At 36.7% G+C, this 21745-nt stretch overlaps 1 protein-coding gene across 1 annotated transcript in view; it reads left to right on the top strand.

Annotated features, from left to right (window-relative positions):
* LOC148532148 (cadherin-9-like) overlaps nt 1-21745 on the top strand; it is a 323550-nt gene that overhangs the window by 298953 nt on the left and 2852 nt on the right. Inside the window, exons 10-11 of the mRNA XM_088468270.1 lie at nt 10500-10617; nt 10729-10980. Of these exons, the coding sequence (XP_088324396.1) occupies nt 10500-10617; nt 10729-10980 (370 nt within the window). The remainder of the gene's footprint in view (nt 1-10499; nt 10618-10728; nt 10981-21745) is intronic.

Below are 21745 nucleotides of genomic sequence, written 5' to 3'. Positions count from 1 at the left end.
CCCTACTAGATACATTTAACGTGGGGAGAGCAATCTATGCTCATCAATAAGCTATTGACCTTTGATTGCATGAGCAAATCGATCTAGTAGATTTGTTATACAGTTCCCTATCATTAGAATGAACTTGGGTTTTTCATGAATTCCTTAAAGGTTTCTGTTATATAAATTTACATTAGTACAACATAATAAACTAGTATTGCTACTTTGCGGGAATTGCTCTAATTCCTAATGAATTATGCCTCATAGACTCACAGGAGGAAGACACTTGGAATCTGTGAGAATAATATGAGTATCATGCATGGGATTGTTTACAATTCCTAAAGAGTTAGAAATCTGCCTTCAACTTTAATGTGATTCCCAAGTAACATCTTAGATATGGAATTTTATTTATATGTGGAACTGTGTTATCTAGGATTATCATGGTTCAATTTGGTGAACCAGAAACATTACTTATCAGAGCAATATAACCTACTATTTATATGATGAGATCTCAGGACCATATATAAATTATCACTTGCTCTGTTTGCATATAGTTTTTATGATAGTAGTGAGGGTAGAAAAATAGATCCTTGGGACATTACAGTATCTAAGATATTTAAGAATATGAGATATATCCCCAGATCTACAGATACCCAGAGGATATATTACCTAGAAGAAATATTATGTTGACATTTAAGAATCACACAAGAGTTTGGTGATAATACATTTTTTTATTTTTGTTTCATTTGGACTTTATTTCATTGATTCTCACACTATTGCATGTTTATTTTATATTTTGCAGACAACAATTTTATAATAAACTAATAAAGGTTACATTTTAATATTTGTCATAACTACCCAATTCAATACTGTCGAACTGTATAGATCACAAGTCCATGAGTGCCCCACTAAGGAATAGCTTTCTTCTTTTTGTGCTATTTAAATCATGAACATTAGCAAAAAATATATATTATACTGACATGAAGGAAAATTATTCAAAAACGTAAGATTTTCTAATAAAACTGGTGTTTTATTTTCAAGACAGATTTTCTACATATTTATAAGAGTAGAGGAAAAAATTAATATAACGGTACAATAATTTTTTAAAAAATTGATAGCTACAAATGTCAATGCCTTCATGACAGTGCAAAAAATAATTGTGGATTTAATATTTCTTAATCTTTGATATTAATTGTTTTATAGTTCTTCCAATAGGAATACATATCTCCCAACCATTCTGATTTCAGCATACAGTCCCTATTTAAGGCATGTCTGATTCATTAGAACAACAGTGAACACCCATGTATATCTGTCACTCATGCATGTGGCTGTACAACTGCAATCAGATGGGACTATAGGAGCAAACCTAATGCTGAGCACACTCCCTGGGGTGGATACCTCCCCTCTGTGATGTAGACATGCTCAATCCATGGCATGGTCACACTGTCTGCCCAATTCATCCTTCCTCTAATGTCAGATGGTATGGGAAATAAATGGGTACTCTATAAAATCTAAACTACATTTACTTTGCAATTACTACAATTCAACAACAATATGTGATCCTGAGCCTGATTCAGAGTCATACGCCAATGGCACTGCAGATGCAATCGCATACACATATGCTTTGCACAAATATGCAAATGATGCAGCCATTGGGATATGTATAGAGACGCCCAACAGTGTATTTGCAAATCCAAGTTTCTGCTAACAAAGACGCAGCATCAATTGCAGATCATTTGATGTTAGCAGTCCTGAGTAATTCTATGGTCATGCCGAATGGCTAATAGAACTGAGATCACAGAGCCATATTTCTGGCATAGAGGAACACAGACGTTGGATGTGACATGCCCCAAAATGGTCTGCATTTTTAGCCAACACTCCCCATTACCTCCCCCAAATGCTCCCTGAATGTCTTTCACACTGCAAATATATTTTGCCATTATCTCTGTTCAGAGATATCTGAGCACTTTAACATGCAGTATTGTGTTGTACTAGCCCGCTCAGCATGAGAAATCATTTCAAGTTGCAGGTAAGTTCCAGAATTAATTTCTTGTAATACTATTATATCAAATGTAACCTTGTCCATAGAGCAGCTTACAGTAGAAGACAGCTGCTATGACATTGAGGGGGTAGATTTACTAGAGCTTCTAGAAATGAAAAGTGGTTGTGTTGCACATAGCAACCAATCAGATTCTGTCTATAATTTCCAAAATGCAATAGAGAAATGATCGACAGAATTTGGTTGGTTGCTATGGGCAATGTCCCAAGACTATTTCCCCCTTTTCTTTAAAAAAAATAAAAAAATGAAAGGCTGTATATGACAACCACACATTTTGATTGGCTGCGTGACACAGAATTACAATCACAATTTGTTTTTTACAAAAAATGGTGCCAGACCTTCAGTACCATACACTTTTCGGAAGCCCACTAATTTTCACTCTAAAGAGTGAATATTGCTGAATTTTCTATTTTATTATATAGTATATAAAACATATTGTACAGTATTTCAGGCTTACTTTAGGTTGAAAATAATTATGTAATCTCTACAGAACAATAAAAATACCAGCCTTGTGTAAGTTATCAAAAAAAAATTTACAAAAACCATATCATGTTGACCACATCACATTCCATTCCATTCTAGTTGCAATTAGCAGTGATCCCCATTGAAGTACTGCAAAGCCTTACTCATATTTTCTATCTTTATGTAAAAATATTTTGCATTTTTAGTTGATTATATGACCAAGATATGTCAAAATGTCTTAGATCCGGTGAATTTTTTTTTATATATATTGCTATTTATTTATATATTTTTATTACTAAAACAAAAAAGTTTTCTATTCAACTGAAAGTATGAAACAACTTTGATATAATCTTGCAGTGTTTCTTACTTATTGTTGTGTATATATTGATATTTGACTAGTTAAAACAACTAAAAATCTCTCCATTACTTTCAGAATTGAAGCAATAGATATATTCACTTTTCTTATAAAAAATATTCTTATAATATTAAGCTACTAAAAATATATATCTTGCAGAAATATCGTGTTTGATAATTGATATGTACCAGAGTGTTACTGGCAAATATATAATTCTTTTGCAGACTTCATTTAAAACATCCATTTTAGATATCATTTTTTTTAAATATATAAGTACAGTATATCATATTCTGAAAGTATTTCAAATATTTGTATTAATATAGTTACCTATATTTATGCATTAAGGAGGCTTCTTGCTAAAATACAAATAACATCAATGCACAGCTTAAATTTATTTCAATGGGAATACTGGGTCTTTGGCAAGATCAGAATAAGTAATTTAAAATATTGCTTTTTCGTTCAGTGTTATTCACTTTCATTTAGCCTCCTGGGCTGTGGACTATCCCTAAGATCATAGCCCCCCACCCACTTATAATTGGTCAATGCAGCTTACAACCATAAAATTACAGCAAAAAATCAGTGGGGAATCCAACCACAGCTGTGACAGCAACATAGCAAAGAAGAAACTCTATAGGATCTTAAAATATCACATTTCCACATTGTATGTAATTATTTTAGAAATGGGAGCTGATAATGTAAGCATACCTTGCACATTTGGATGAATTACTGATACTGGATTAGGTTTTTAAAATGATATCATTTTATTTGTAAAAGTATGAAATTTTTATGGCATTTATAATGTATAAGCATTATACAGTATATTCAAAGTACAGCTAATGTAAATACAAATATGTTGTGCCCTTGAATGTCTTTGTTTACAGAACAATATCTTTTTAGCTGCATTAGCCTTTTGCTTGTTGGATATCAGAATATTAACTGTATATTTGCTTATTTACAATGTTATAAATTGTATTTGGGGGGTGCATATTTTACCTTGAGCCTTCAGCTATAGTACGTGCACACTAGTATGATCATACTTCAGATGTGATTCTTCTGATGATTATGCTTAAAACCAAAAGTCCCAATCAACATGCAGATTCATGCATACGCAAATTTACAATCTACCCTTACAATCTGCGAACCTCATCTCTCAAAACCATATGCTGAAAAGATTGTGACTCTGTAAACACTGTACAGATATCTGGTTATGCTATTGCTATATGTAAACATAATTAGCATAATGGTCTGGTAAAGGGCTGGACTGAATGGCACATAAACATAGAGGAGAAATAAAAGCATCACCATTTGTATACACATATTTACATGTGAACTATTGTTGGAATCCTCATATATGGCTGACATTATGTTTGTAGAACAAATTTTGTTTTCTGTATAGCCATAATTTATCTTATAGTGTACTTAATGCAAAGCTGTAACTAGGGGTGTGCAAGTGGTTCTGCCTTGCAGGGATCTTTGGGTGGCATTGCTGCTACCCCACTGCCCTTGCTTCTGGCTAGTCGGATGCCTGGAATGACAATCTGCTGCTCCAGACAGACACATTGCAATTTGAACAGCTAATTAGTCTGTCCTCTGGTGGCTCAGATCAGTGCTGCACTTACTGGTGTTAGCAGCCTTGCCTCCACTGCATGATGCAATGATTTTTTTTTTTTCAACAATAAATTTTTATTGAATTCTCTGAAAAACAATAAAGTATAGAAAATACTAAAGAAGGGATATAAAGGAAAAATGAAATAAAAATACAAAGGAAAAAACACAAAGTACACATTATCAAGACATATATAAAATATATCATTACAAAATGTTCACATAGCAACATATTGTACAATAAAGTGTCTACAATAAGCATAACATTGCATTGAGGTATCACAAGATTACAGGGAAAGGCATGGTTAAACCCTCAATTTTGATTCCCAATATTCAGACCATCTAAGCCATCTAATAGGAGGATCAGAGGCAGAGGAGAAGTAACAAACTCCCGCTGTCTCAAACTCGCAATGTGATTGCACCTTTTTCTCGATATCATTTAAACTTGTTGCCACTGTCGTGCCAACAACACTTTTTCTCGATAGCATCTAAACTTGTTGCCACTGTCGTGCCAACAACACTTTAGTGGCCAGGAAGACATGACCCATAATATATCGATCATTGTTGGTCAAACCACCATGATATAGATGGAATAAAGCTATTAATGGATTAGGTGGGATAGAGACATTAAGTATTTTAAAGATTAGGTCAAACACTGATGCCCATAACACTTTGATACGAGGGCATGACCAAAATATATGGATCAGAGAGCCCACATTTCCACAATCATGCCAACACAAGTTGGATTGTGGGGGCCAAAAGGTATGCATTAGCACTGCGGTGAGATATGTACGATGAAGCAATTTATAGAACTGTTCGGTGTGAGTAATACACTTAGAGAGATTAAAACATGTTCGAAATATGATATGCCAATCTTCCTCGGATATTATACATGAGAGATCTACTTACCATTTCAATAGGGATTTAAATTTAGTAAATTCGTGAGGATTAGTTGAATATAGATACCACCAGGTAATGTCTCCTCTGCCTCAAATCCTACACAATCGATCGCTAAGAAATCTGGGTAGTCTGTGCACTATATATGGAGAGGGAGTAATACTACTGAGCTAATGTCTCAATTGTAGATACTTGAAAAAAATCTCTGGAGGGGAGAGAAAATAATGTTTGAAGCTGACTATATGATAACAGAGAATCCAGAGTGGTTACGTCATATAAGGTTAAAATTCCTCGGGCCCTCCAAGTGTCAAAAAATAGATTTGGAATTAAGGTAGCTAATCCCTCAAGGGAAAAATTAGCAGTGGGAAGGACAATGTCTGATGTTATTGTGGCTAGTTCAAGCCATGCTTTACGGGAGTTGGAAACTGATACTGACCTTCTCAGCGCCCTCACCGATACCGATGGAGGAATCCACAAACAGTCTGCAAGAGGGAATGGGGAAACCATACCATGCTCCAATAGAGCCCACAATTTTGAATTACCCTGAGTAAACCAGGCATTAAGTTGGGAGATCATTGTGGCTAGTTGATAACATCGTAAATCTGGGTAAAATAATCCCCCCTCCGATTTTGGATAAGACATAGTCTTCCTAGCTAATCTAGATTTCTTGCCCCTATATAAATACTGAGTGAAACTTATTAAGAATTGTTTTTGGGACTAGAATAGGGATTGTCTGAAATAAATATAGAATTTTTGTTAAAATCACCATTTTTATGGCCGATATGCGACCTAACCAGGATATATTTTGCACCATCCAGTCAGTTGTTAATGATGCTACACTTCATAAGAGAGGTAAATAATTAGCTGCTATCAAATTATTAGTAGTGGGAGTTAGATAAATACCAAGATACTTGATACTATTCTCTTGCCAGGAATAAGAATATTCTGATATTAGGGATTGTATCATTGTCAAAGAGAGATTAATAGGCAAGGCTTTGGTTTTGGATCTGTTTAATTTATAATAGGAAACTCTAGAGTAGGATTCTAGTATTGAATGTAAGTAAGGTAGGGAGGTAATGGGGTTCGTGAGGGTCAAAAGGACATCATCTGCGAACAGACTGAATTTATATGTCTGATTAAATAAAACTGGTCTCTGAATAAATTGGTGAGTTCTTATGGTTTCTGCTAAGGTTTCAATCGCTAATGCGAACATTAGTGGGGATAAAGGGCATCCCTGTCGCGTACCATTAGTAATTGGAAATACTGATGATAAAATACCATTAACAAAAATTATAGCTGAAGGGTTGGAGTATAATGCTGCTATCGAAGAAAGTGCAAAGCCCTTGAAACCAAATTTGCGGAGGACAGCATAAAGGTACCCCTAGTGTAATCTGTCAAATGCCTTCTTGGCATCTAATGCCAACAACAAAAGGAGCTGGTCTATTTCAGAGAAGGCATCCACTATATCAATCACTCATCTCGTATTGTCAGAAGACTGACGTCCTTGAACAAATCCAACCTGGTCCCAATGGATAAGAGAAGGAAGTAAAGGATTTATCCGATTTGAAATTAATTTAGCGTAAATTTTGACATCTGTGTTAAGGAGTGCAATTGGGAGATAATTTGGTAGTAAAGTCTGATTTTTCCCAGGTTTAGGAAATGCTATGATCCTTGCCTCAAGCATTTCTTTTGGGAAAGATCCTACCCTGGAAGTCTCATTAAACAGCTGAGCTAGGAGTGGGGATAAGGTATTTGTGAATTTTTTGTAAAATTAGTTGGTGTATTCATCTGGAGCAGGGGCCTTCTCCATTGGAAGGGACTTAATAACGGACTCAACTTCCTCACTGGACCAAGGTCACTCAAGTAGGTTAAGCAAGTCAGGATCAAGCTTAGGAGGGTTAAGTTTTCTCAAAAAGTTGCTGTATCAACCTTCTTTGGTTGGTAGACCTCAGAATCTGCCTGTAAATTGTACAGGGTGGTATAGTACTCAGCAAAGGCATCTGCTATAGAGAAAGGATTTTACATTTTCTTGCCTCCTGATGTGGATATCAATCTAATGCCGTCCCTGACTAGTTTGCCCCTTAATTTCCTTGCAAGCATATGTCCTGCCCTGTTTCCCTGAACATGAAATTTTTGCTTTAATTTGAATAGAGATTTGTGAACCTCTTTCAATGCCAATGCGTTCCATTCCTCTCGGACTTTGAGGAGTTCACGATAAATTTTATCATTAGATGGTTCTGTCTTATGTTTAAATTCTAGATCAGAGAGTCGAGATTCTATATCAGTCTGAAGTGACACTGCTTTCTTATGCATATGTGCTGCGGCTTGAATGGCTGATCCCCTTACCACTGTTTTTAAAGCACACCAGAATGTAAATTGGGATGTGTCTTCTGGTACATTAGTCTCCAAAAATAATGAAAGGGAGTTAGCTATGGTATGTTTAGCTTCTAAATATAGGAGAAGTTGTTCACCTAACCACCAGGGACTAGGAGGGGTTCTGGAATGGGTAATATCCCAACATTGGGATAATGCTGCATGATCGGACCAGGTAATTGGCAATATAGAGATTCGAGTGATAAATTTAAGTGTCCATTTATCCAAAAGGGCCTGATCAATACGCAAATAAGATTTATGGATGTGGGAATAGAAGGTGAAATCTTTTTCACCAGGGTGTTTGGCCCTCCATACATCATACAAATCATATTCACATAAAACACGCTTAAATAGGTGGGAATTGTCTTGGGTGGGTCAGGAGTGGACTGTGGTTCTAGGAGATGATTTATCAAGAGAGGGATTGAGATTCTCCCAACCTGTTCCTGTTAATAGCCGGGTGTTTCAGTGAGGCAGCCAGGAATTTGGTTGAGGGATCCCGATGCAAAGAGAGTGGGTATTAGCCACTTATTTGGGTCTTGCTGTGGAGCTCAAAAATAAGTGTCCACCATCTTGGGCCTCCAAGCCACGCCCCCCATGATGCAATGATTTAATGCTTGCAACATCATTACATCATGCACTCAGGGGGATTGGCCAGCACAGGGCACAGTTGAGCCATGCTATGGCACTTGCTCAATGTAAATTATATGGCCTATAAAAACAATATTAATAAATTATAAGCTTGCAGTAAAGGCCTAGACAGTTTACATGAGATGTACTACAGCTGCAGGGCAAAAATAGGGGTAGAAATCTATGGGAGCAGTCAGTATGAATTTGTCCATATATTGTGGGCTTCACATAAAAAAATGTAGCTTCTGAATTATGGTGTTTGCAAGAAATGAAGAATTACAGTAATTTGTTTTCCTTCATCTTGGCCTTATATTGTCCATCATCTTGGCCTACAGTAGGGAAGATAACATGTAGAGTTAGGCAGACACAGTGTACAGGAAAAATAAAAGATTATAGCAGGCAAATTATACAGTATAGTATGTTTAGCTTTCCCCTTTATCTCCATCAACAACCTTCTATTGTTTCCCTATAAAACCCAACTCTGTACTGGTATAAGGGGAAGTGTGTGAGTGTTGAGAATGGGAAAAAGGCACCCAATATCTGACTCTGCATGACTAAAGACTTATGTTTCTCACAGTATACTATTGTGTTTACATACATTAGTATACTGTTAGCTACAATTTAAATCTAATAATTTACAAAAAGATGCATGTTTTTACTACTAAGGTGCAGTATGGTAAAGATGACTGTCAGATGCATCTTACCCATGGCTGGCAGCTGACTAATGTGGCTGGCCAGCCACTGGAGCATTAGTAGACTCTGGGCACTAGACTGTGCCCGGAGTCTACTGCACATGTACAAAACGACAGAAAAATTACCATTTTCTGGCTATTTTTACAGCGCTGACACCCTGCGTGGGATCTCAGAGAGGTAAATTTTAAATAATATGAGAGCAGGGTGTGCAGTGCAAGCCTCACTGGACCCTGGGACCCATGTGCACTGCACACCCTGCACCTATTATAGATATGCCCCTGATGACTGGGACCAGTGCCTTCCTTTCATGCAGTATACCCTGGTGATAGCAATAACAGATTTTCCTTCAGATCTTTTAAGTAAATGTTGCCTAAATACACAGCAATTTTCATGGACACTTGATTGCCATGTGAATGTGGACTGTCTTCCAATCTGTTGCTGTAGTAACTTCACTATAACTCCTAGATTAAAAACACCAAAATGACTTGGAAATACCTCAATCACTTCTGATTGTTATAAAGAGTTAAAAGTGTAGACCTCATAATTAACCACTTATGAACTCTCTCTATATATAATTATGCAATTGTCTTTAAAAGTTATGTCTTGCATGTTTAGAGTACTCCAATAAAGAGTCAATGCTCTTCAGAGATTCAGGGATTCTGCTACTAGTTCTCTTGGTTCATACCACTCATACTGGACCTTTAAAGATAATTTCTGAAATGTAGGCAAGGAAAATGTGTAGAGTCATAACAAGGACCATTGGGTCTCATTTATATGTTGTGCCACAAAACAAAATCAAAATTTTACTTGTTGGTGTGTAATACCCATACTCAGCAAGAATTACCCCAATTTTCCAAACTCTCTCACAATGTGCAAATGGTTTCACTAGGCAACTTCTTAAAAAAACAGAGGAAATTGTGTAAAAAAACCAGAGGTGTATGACATCACAAAACATATTTACACTGAGCGCTGTCATTGTTCTATTTTATTTCTTGTGGAGTTCAAATGCCTTTTCACATTTGATGGAGACATCCTGTAATACCCTATTGTGCAGCAGATTATAGTTCAGGGAAGTTATTAGACTTCTCCTTTTTTTATTACTTGGTAGAATCATGAATACTGGATCTTATTTAGCATTTTTATCTTTCTTATTTATTCTGAATCTGAATTTATTCTATAAATTTTATGTTACAAATTCTATGCCCACATATGCAAAGTATTGGTCACAAACACCTGCTCTCATTAAGAACATACTTTTATCACAATGCAGCAGATTATTTTACATCATTTCAGAATGCGATAAAGCATAAAATTCACACTGTAATTAAACTGTTTGTTCTCTAATTGTAAATGTAACTTAATTTTTTTTCTTACACTGAACAGTATTATTATAAATATGATAGTAAGATTTTGTAACATATCTCTCCTAAAATGTTTATTTTTTCACAGCTTATTCAAACAGTTAGTGCTATAGACAAAGATGAACCTCCTCGGGGACACACATTTTCCTTTGAAATGGTGCCAGAATTTTCTATGAATCCAAACTTTACAGTTCTCGACAATAAAGGTAAATAAAACATACTTTTTGTATTATTTTTGTATATACTACTGTATATTACTTATTTTTGTTCAAAAGCACAACTATAGTTTTTAATATTCTCCTTCTTCTACATTGCAGACAACACAGCAAGTATTTTAACAAAAAAACCAAGATATAATCGGCATACAATAAACACATATACCTTTCCAATAATGATTTTTGACAATGATTATCCAGTTCAAAGCAGTACTGAAACATTGACTATACAAGTATGTGCCTGTGACAACAAAGGAAATGTGCATTCATGCAATGCAGAGGCTTTCTTACATCCAGCTGGATTGAGCACTGGTGCATTAATTGCGATTTTACTTTGTATCATCATACTTCTTAGTAAGTTAGTTTGCATTATCTTTCTATAATATTGAAATTAATATTTGAAGTTAAGAGATGATGCATTTTATTTACTTACATTATTTATTTGTCCTTGATATATACCTATGCAATAACATATTTAGCTCTATGTTGAAAACTTTTTTCTCTCTTTGCTGTACTACACTCAGCAAGAACTTTGTGTCTTTTATTTCCACTAAATACCATAACTCATTTGTATAAAATAAATGTTTCTAGTAAAATGGTCATTTATATTTCTTAGGCTGGCAAACATAAACAAGAACAAAAATAATAAGATGATAAAAGGAGAAATATGTCTGATCTTGCCATTCTGAGACTTTAGACTTGGGTGTGTATAATTTTTCCACAAAACCATGATGTTACAGAATATCATTTTACTGGTGTCACCACTAATCTGTACTGAATAATTATCAGGGGTTTGGGAGTGTCCTGTGCTCTAGATTTTAACCCCAGTAAGATAGGGGCCTACCCTAAATAGGTTACCATGATGCAGTGGGTAAGCCCATAACCTTGGCCATGATTATGCTAAAACCTCTGTTTATTTATTGCAAAATGTTATTGCAAAATTTATTATTTATATATAATTAGTAATGTTGGAGTTGTGCACTTGTAATTTTTCTTTTTGTGCCTGAATAATTATCAGATCAGGTTTCCTTATTTTTTCACATGGAAGACTATCAGTTCATCTGTAAAACAATTTGATTTTTACATCATAAAACAATAGTTATTTTATTGCCAATGCATGAAAGAGATGCCTTCAAAATATAGTGCAAATGTAAAGAATGTGTGGGTAATCCAACAAAACTACTGTACTTTAGCTATAATATGTTCATAAGGCACAATTTCTCAACAGTAATGTATCACTATATAGTACATTCTATATAAATGACATAAATACAACATGCATACAGGTTACTTATAGATTGCTTGTTCTTTACAGTAGGCCAGTTGTATACAGACTCTATCTCTAAAGATGGATGGTATCAAGTAGTAGGTAGAGCTCCATAAATATCCATAAGCGTGTTACTGCAATAACAAAAGTATGCAAAAACATGCATACAGTAGATGATATTAGTGGTTGATGTTTGAATGAAGAGGCACAGCTCTGAAAGGGAATCATCACATTGAGTAGATCAAGTGCTGAAAGCAAATTTATTATAATATAAAAATTTTATGCACATACAAACATGTAACATAATGAATATAAATAGAGTTAAGCCTTTTCATTGAATCCTGCCTGTTACTTATTTCAGAGTGAGAATTTAAATAGATGCAGTTCAGCTACAGTTTGCATGTTAAAAAATATGATATAGAAATGTAATATAAAAACCAGCATAAATACATAATAAAACCTGTAAATATAATGTACATTATTTTCATAGCACAGGATGTGCTTTGTATTGAAAAGAAAGTTTAAATTGTCAATCTTCACATGCATTTGATATTGTAAACTGCCCTGTGAGACCCAGTATATATGCTGTATCAATAGTGTACTTAGCAGGAAAATCTATGAAAGTCAGATACATACTGTATATAGAATAAAAGTATTACAGATGCCATATACCTCAATTTTATTGAAAGTCATGATGCCCATCCTGCTTATTTAAATTTCTTTAGGACTCAATATATCCCTTTGTGTGATGAGGGTTTGATAAGTTAGCCCAGTTAATGGTGTATGTAACCTATTGTATGTATATCTTTAATACTCTTTTAGCTATGTGTTTCAGTGATTTTTTTGATTTAAGAATTTGTTAGAAGGTCAAGCAATGTTTCTATCTGTTCACTACACCAATCAGGCATTTATGGGGGGGCATTTGCTAGTCAATCATACATACACTTAAGGTATTCATACTCTCCTTCCAGTGACACTCAAAGGGCCCAGTGGTGGTGCTGATGCCAGTAGAGTAGAATCAGCCTAAACCATGTAGAAAGAAAGACACCAATACTTTTCTTCCCCATAATAAAGCTGATAACCAAGTAAAAATAATTGGAATGGTGGGTGGGAATGTCAGTACCCGCCCCCTTGCTAGATATCCCCAGAGAGCAGGTGACATTATAGACAGATGGTCAAAGCCATGTTAACTTCTCCCTTTAAAATTATTGATTGATCGAACAAGAGCAACATTATGCAAAAGTAAAATGTGTTTTGAAGAGCAAATGATAGTGGTTACACATACTGTATCTATTTGAAAAAAGCAATAAACATATTTAAGATTTTAAAAGCTTCTCTAAATAAATGTGCTTTGGAAAATGCTTTACAAATTAATGAGAATATTTTATTTAAATGAGTGGAGTATTGCCCTCAGGATTAATGCACCACTTGTGATTACTTATTTGTCTTCTTTCTAAGCAAAAAATCAATAATTTACTGATCACAATTTACAGTTACATTGACATATGTATGTGATTTAAAATTAAAAACATCTGAATACACAACTTAAAAATGGTCCAATCATATAGGAAGCACATACAGAAAGTAACATTCTTGTACTTCATTTCCATTGTACTAGATACAACATACAGTAAACACTAAAAACTAGAGATGTGTGCAGACCCCTGTATTTTGGCTTTGGCTTTAAATCATTACCGTGTTTTGGTTTTAGCAAACCACCCTCAATTGTTTTGCTTTTGTATTTCTTTAAACTAGTTAAAAACAGCTAAAATCATGCAATATGAACCTGTTTTTGTTCCTCTAGAATTGTTAACATCAATAACTTTAACATCCACTCATTTCCTGCTGGCTGGCTAAACTAAATGACAAAGCAGTGCCACAAACAGATGGCACTTTAAAAAATATTGGTAAAACATCTATGAAACACAGTGGCAAAAAGGATGGCTGTTAAATAAATTATAGGACCAAGTAGATTGTTTTCATAATCATGAACTAATAGCCTAAAAGAAAAAAGCCTGGAGAAAATATAATATATTACCAAAACTCTTCTCCAAAACCACTGTATTAGATGCTGCTAGTAGCAGAAAAAAATAGGCAATTTAGAAAAATGTGTTGGGTCAATCCCAAATAAATAAACATCCCTGGAACAAGAGCCTGGTCTAGTTTTTGAAAATAAAGTGGAAAATAGTGAGGGGTTTTCCCTATTTTTTAACAAACAGCACCGGGCTGAACCAGCCAGGGAGAGAACCCTATAGCAGGAAGATACACAGCATGGAGTCCTCCTGCCATAATGGTAACCAGCCCCAAATTAGTAAGTATAGGACTGAAATAACTCAGAGAGTTGGAACCCTACAAAAAGTGAGCTGGCTTTGGATTTGGGGGAACCTACTCACCAGAGTTGAGAAACAAGAACAAGACCAGACTCAGATTATGCAGTGCAAGTGCTGATTCAATGTGTCAGTGTTACACAGCCACCTCTGGTAAAACCAGCTTCACCTCCTACATTGACCATTCAGACTGCAGGTGCCTCTGCACCATTATGGGTTCTGAATCTTTCAAAAAACAATGGGGATCCTAAAGCCTGTCGAGGATTCCTGAACCAATACTCATTCCAGTTTGAGGTCCAGGTGGCAAATTTCCCTTCCAACAGGACAAAAGTGGCCTATGTGATCTAGTTATTATCCGGTCAGGCTCTGGTTTGGGCTTTTCTGTTATGGGAAAGGAATGATACCCTGGTAAACAACAGCATTAAGTCCTGACAACCTTCTGGAAGGTCTTTGATGAGCCCGGGTGAGTATACTCTGCAAAGTTGACTATCATCAGTTGAAACAAGGCAACCAATCAGCAGGACAAAATGCTGTGCTGTTTCAAACCCTTGTTTCAGAGTTATGGTGGAATAATGAAGATTTGGTTGCTGCATTTATGCAGGGGCAGTTGGATCAAATCAAAGATGTACTTGCCTCTAGGGAATTGCCAACTTCCCTGGATTACCTAATCTCCCTGTGTATCCGGGTAGATCTTTGCCACAGAGAGAGAGCACAAGAAAAGAAACATTCTTGTCAATTCACCTTCAAGCTCACTCCTCTGTTCATGACTCCAGTTTAGCCTCCAGAAGAGCCCATGCAGATTGGAAAGTCTTGCCTTCCTGCTGCATAGAGGGAAAGAAGGTTTAATAATAAACTATGTATGTACTGTGATGAACCTGGTCATATTCACTCTGGCTGTTCAAGAAGTCTGGGAAATGAAAAGGCCTAACTGATCAAGGGTTGGTCAGATAAGTGCATTTCAACACACCCCAAAAGACAATATTGCTTCTCAGTTTTCCATCGAAGTCACTCTTGTTCTGGGAAATTCCTCAGTAGTTCCCCAGTAGTTGTTGAAGCCTACCTAGACTCAGGAGCCAGTGGCAACCTTATTTCTGCTAAGAAGATTCAAGAATTGGGAATTTTGAGTATGTCACTGCAAACACCCTTTTATGTCATTGGTGTGGATGGGAATAAACTTCCTACAGCTACTGTCCGCTCTCAGACAATAGAGATTACCATGCAAGTGGGCACCCTCCATTGGGAATTGATAGCATTCTATACACACCCATCAGCCAAAAGTTTGGTCATCCTGGTTCATCCTTTGCTCCGCAAGCATGCTCTAATTTTATACTGGAAAGAACCTCAAATCCTGTCATGGGGCTCTCAATGCCATGGGTCATGTTTATTGTCTGCAAACCTCCACATCATGTCATCCTGAGTTCGGTCATTTCTCCCCATACAGGTCCTTCATGGGCATATTCAGTAAAAAGGCTGCTAAGACACTTCCCACTTACAGGGAGTGTGACTGCACAATAGACTTATTACCTGTGAAAATGCCTCCTTGTGGAAGAGTCTTGTCACTTTCGCTTCTGGAGTCCCAAGCAGTGACAGAATATATTAAAGAGAATCTTGAACATGGGTTCAGAAGAAAATCCATGCTGGAAGGGGGTATTGCGCTTGGAGTAAGGTAGTGTCTTATAGTAGTGTAAATAATCTTATTCTGTGGGTAAATTATGATTAGTATATGCACCTGTATGTTCTAAATCAACTCTGAAATGCACACAGTGTATGAAGTATAGTTATATTTATTGAAGTGCAATGCTCCTATATAAAATGACAAGTAAATAATGACTGCTGGGTGCAGTAATGTGTGGAGGTCAGCAATCTCGTTGCTTACCAGGGGTGGTGATATAGGTCCCGTACTCCAATGGTTAATATAGTTAAGTCTGGAGTGGAGTATTAGATGACAGTGCATGAGATATAATGGTGAAGTAGTGCTCTGCTGTAGTCCCTCAGGGATGTTAAAGTCTATCCTGTGGGGATCTGTGTTATGTGAGGTGTGTAAGTGGTGTCTGGTGGGGCGGCGTCCCGGAACCCCCAGGTGCACCTACTTCCATTTGGTTCACCTCCGGGTGTACCATCTATCTTCTCTATCCTCCTCCTTGTCTCCATTGTCCTGCTTCTTCCAAGATGCAGTCCACACTGTGCACTGCGAGACTTCCGGGTGACATGATCCCGTTAGATAACGTGGCACCCAGGCTCAGCAGTTAGTGCAGCGGCTCAACTCGCAGAAGGTGCGAGGAGACTCTGGATTCCTTATTAGGATGTATTGGTCTCTGGTGTTAAGATTATGAAAGTCAATAAGCGTTAACTCCTACGCATTGTCGGCCTTCTGGGCCTTCCTCAGGGAGTGTAAAGTGCACCATCTTGTGTGTGGTGACTCTATATATAGGGGAGTACTAATCAGCACCATGTTGTGTGTGGCTTCTCCCTCATTAAGTTATGCTGCCATATTCTAGTGGATACATGATGCATATAGGCCATCTTAGTGAAGAAAAAATTTAAAGCGGTGGCCATTTTGGTTCAGGGAAAGTTCTGAATGAAGTTGTATAGAGCATTGTATAATGCAAATCCTGTAAGTTGTATAATACAAATCCCTGTGAATTTTAACCCCTTTGGGTCCTCTTTATGTGTCTCCTTGAAGTGCAATGACAAATTGTTTGTGTTCAGCCCTCTATTTTTGAGAAGAACTGGATGGGTGGGGATTTTGAAAAGATTATCAATAGAGAGAAATTAAAATGGATTTTTACCATGAAAACACTTAGATCACATGGACTTAATGTGGAGAATGAAATTAAAGCGGTCATCACGAAAGAATAACATAACCAACATTGGTATTAATTAGGGAACAGAGCGCAAATACCACATCCATCATTATACTGGTACAATAGGTAGATGGTGGTTTAATTATGAAAGGACCACCGCATACATAATACACCACCTGGTCACCACTTACACTGTGAGTTGGTGCCATTTGTGCCAAATAGGCACAGGAAGATGGTGCTTATATACAACCTAGATGGGTCATAAATGCTCTATACAACCTCATTCAGAACTTTCCCTGAACCAAAATGGCCACCGCTTTAAATTTTCCCTTCACCAAGATGGCCTCTATGCATCATGTATCCATTAGAATATGGCAGCATAACTTAATGAGGGAGATGTCACACACAAAATGGCGCTGATTAGTACTCCGCTATATATAGAGTCACCACACACAAGATGACACACTTTACACTCCCTGAGCAAGGCCCGGAGGGCCAACAAAGTGTTGGAGTTAACGTTTATTGACTTTCATAAACTTAACACCAGATACCAATACATCCTAATAAGGAATCCAGAGTCTCCTCACACCTACTGCAAGTTAAGCCGCTGCACTAACTGCTGAGCCCGGGTGCCACATGATCTAATGGGATCGTGACACCCGGAAGTCTCGCAGTGCACAGTGTGGACTGCATCTTGGAAGAAGAAGGACAATGGAGACCAGGAGGAGGATAGAGAAGACAGATGGTACACCCGGAGGTGAACCGAATGGACGATGAGGGTAAGTAGGTGCACCTGGGCGTCCCGGGATGCCGCCCCGCCAGATACCACTTACACACCTCACAGATCTCCACCGGATAGACTTTAACATCCCTGAGGGACTACAGCAGAGCACTACTTCACCATAATATCCAGTGCACTGTCATCTAATACTCCACTCCAGACTTAACTATATTAACCATTGGAGTACGGGACCTATATAAACACCCCTGGTAAGCAACGAGATTGCTGACCTCCACACATTACTGCACCCAGCAGTCATTATTTACTTGTTGTTTTATATAGGAGCATTGAACTTCAATAAATACAACTATACTTCATACACTGTGTGAATTTCAGAGTTGATTTAGAACATGCAGGTGCATATAATAATCATAATTTACCCACATAATCAGATTATTTACACTACTATAAGACACTACCTTACTCTAAGTGCAGTACCCCCCTCCAGCAGAACCTGTTAAGAATGATTATATATATATATGGCCAATGTCATTCCACCTCGTTTTCATATTTTCAATGAAGTGTTATTTGGCAAAACTTGTCTGAGGATGGCACTTGATCTAGTCTGGATCTAGTCTGTGGCTGGTGGTGAGGGAAATTGTCAATCCCATACAGTATGTTTGAACTTCTTTGAACTTGAACCTATTTTTAATTTTGTGCTCACCCATCACACTTGAAATGCCTTCTTTACTGAAGTCATATATTCCAGACACATCATCACATGTGTTAAAAACATCACCAATAGCTGTGTTATATTATTGCAAATAATCTATCATTATTCGTAAAAATATTCTTGTTGGTTGAGGGTTTAAAATTATATTATTATTTTTTCTTAACTTAAATCAAATTATTATTTTTTTTTACCAACTTGTTAACTTCCTAATTCTTATTCTGATGCTTTATAGCATTTTCATACTGAAAGTAGATACAAACTTGCAATACTGAGTTGTAAGTGCATTTGTTTGTCCTTGGTTTTTCTTTGGTATTCATTACTTTTTGTATCTATTTACATACACTGTTGGAACATTTGAAAATTATGACAATATGACAAAAATATGATACAAAATGATGATTCTATTTCTCAGATAATGAGTAAAAGGAAATAAATAGTTATCATAAAATTATAAGGTCACATTATCATCAAAATATAATATATACATAATTTGAGGCATTTTAAATAAGTTAATGTTCAATTATTCGATTTTCCAAGGCTTGACCTTTTTTTCCATGCTTACAATAAATTTTATTTAAACTGTTTTTTCACTTGATGTCTCCTGCCTGTATTAAGTGAACATAACTTAAAATTTATAGACCTATTCATGATGAATCAAGGGTCTGTTGAGCGTTTTGATATACTAGTTTCCGTATGTTTTGATAATGGCACATTCATTATTAGGGGTCTTATGGGGCCACCAATATCAGCAAACTCCAAAACCTGAAAGTTTTCAGAGTTTCACTTCTGGAACCTATGCCATCTTCATATAATGTTTGTTTCCTGGAGCCACGATGCTTCCTATGGTAAAGAGGTTTGTGTTGCAAAGAGTTTTCAATCTATCTGGCCCTCCTCCCATTGTAGCACTGCACACATTTTTTAAAAAAGGGGGCATATCCAGGGCCATAACAGGACACAGTTTTGACCTGTGCCTGTACTGTCCCCTGAGTGAAGACATGAAGTTGCACAAAAAGGGTAGCTCTGGTAAATACTGACTGGGCTTCCTGAGGATGCATGGACTGCAGCATGCCCATCTGGATCATCCACAGGATGCTCTGGATGGCACTACACAAGTGATCCTGGCAGCAGGGTACAATTCCAGGCACCCTGCTAGCCAAGAGCAAGTGTCATGAGATGGCAATGGTTCTGCCCACAGAGCCCTTGCATTCTGTGCAATGGAACCAGTTGCACACCCCTAGTTACAGCCTAGAACATATCCTTGCATTATTTAAGGTGTGTTAAGAGTTGCATGGGCATGGCCTTGTAGCAAACCTAAACTAAGCATGCTGGCCATGCAGATTGCAAGGAGGTGGAGCTGTTGGGGCATGCATCCAGACATGCTATGCTATGTGGAGTAAAGTTTAGGAGTGCCATTCTAGGTTACTGTATATAATTGTTAAGGAAAACTACTGGAATTGTGTTCCTGTGCAATCCTGTGCAATTTTTCAGAAAAATAGCACTGTTTCAAACAATATAATAATACAATTCAAGTACACTCATAATTGATATAATGATGGGTAAATATTCAAGAACAACAAAACTGTGGTTTCACTGTTCCTGCTTATTTACCTCTCATTATATCAATTATGTGAATGTTGACATAGAATATAAACAGCTTTAGTTTAGCAGAGACAATCCTCTGAGGTTAGAGCAGAGAGGAATTTTATGTACTTGTTTGTGTTTCTTCTAAAAGCATGTATTCAGAATACTGATGCCCCAGAAGCAGTCTGATGGAATGCTGGCATCAAAATCCTGCCTTAGAACTAAAGATAGGCATTTAAATCTTGTTCCTATCTTTAGACCGACAAGGGAATTCTGACAGATGGCTTCCTGAATGAAGGTAAGCTGGGACAGGGTTAGCAATAGCCACAGAGGGGAGGGTTAGGTTTGGGCACCCCCCCAGGAGAGTTATGGTTAGGCTAGGGGATGGAGGTTAGAGTTAGGTGCCATCTGGGGGAGGTTAGGGTTATGCACCCACCCAGAAGGGTTAGATTTAGGGTGTTGGAAGGGGGGGTTAGGTTTAGGCATACCCGGAGGGACTTACGGTTAGGCACCACCCTGAGAGTTTTATGGTTAGGCACCCCTAAGGGAGGGTTAGGGCTAGGGGATAGGGGTATGGATAGGGTACTTACCTTAGCCATCGGTATTCTGCCTGTTTGGGCTTCCAGCATTGGCATTTCACTATTCAGCCACAAGGATTTCATACCCAACCCCTTCTAAAGGATAGTACTGCATAATTGACCAGTTTTGACTTTGCAACTATGGGTTAATATGGCTATACTGCTATAGTGTAATTTAAACTACAACAATGTATATAAATCTGGAACCAAAGTATATCATGCTGTGATACCTAACTTTACAAGGTTCTACCTGTACTTTTGCTATTATTATTAATTGTGGGTAGTGTCCCTGACATAAACTTCTGGGAATTAGATATCTATTCACAAAAAAATCTACACAGAACAAATAACTCTCTCCACAACACCCTTTTATTCTGTCAATTATAAGTTACTTAGATGCAATTTGTTTTTTAATGGAAAAATATATAGTATATTATTCAATAGTAAATATATGCAGACTACACTTACAAAATATACTATCATGTCTAATGGAGCACTCTCCAGAAATAAAACACAAACATTTACAGTTTGGAAATTTATTTCAAGCAACTATGAAATATACATGACTATGTCAACTGCTTCTTGAATAAATAAATAAATATAAGCATGGTTACATTTTACAACAAATCCCTCATTTTGTAATTCACTTTACGGCTAATACTTTGCTAATTATGTATTATTTAAGAATGTTTCTCTCTAACACATTCTAATGAACCTAAAAGAAAGCTATGCTTGTTTAAAGTGGGATCTTTTAGGTAAATTCCAATAATTTAGGAAAATCTACAACATATATAGGGTGTGAATAACTCTTAAATCAAGCTACTCTGTGCACCAATATTATAATTCACTTCTTTTCTTGTTTTCTATATTCAGGCAATATAGAATTGTATAGTATCACTCCTTAAGATAAATATTTGAGTTTAATGAGTCACTAATATAATATTGGTAGATGACAACCAATAGGGGACATTTAGTGTAGGAATAAATCCCTGCAATTGTTGACTGGCAAAAAAGTGCAAAAAAAATCAGCATGTGCCTCTATTTTTGCATTTTATATATGAATCATGAAATATGTTAAGAGTATATGAAAGTCAATAAATTCTGTATT

This window comes from Taudactylus pleione, unplaced genomic scaffold, assembly GCF_031769625.1.
Source record: "Taudactylus pleione unplaced genomic scaffold, aTauple2 ptg000083l, whole genome shotgun sequence".
NCBI classification, from domain to species: Eukaryota; Metazoa; Chordata; class Amphibia; order Anura; family Myobatrachidae; genus Taudactylus; species Taudactylus pleione.
The sequence above is the reverse complement of the archived record's forward strand: the minus strand, read 5'-3'. Positions and strand labels throughout refer to the sequence as shown.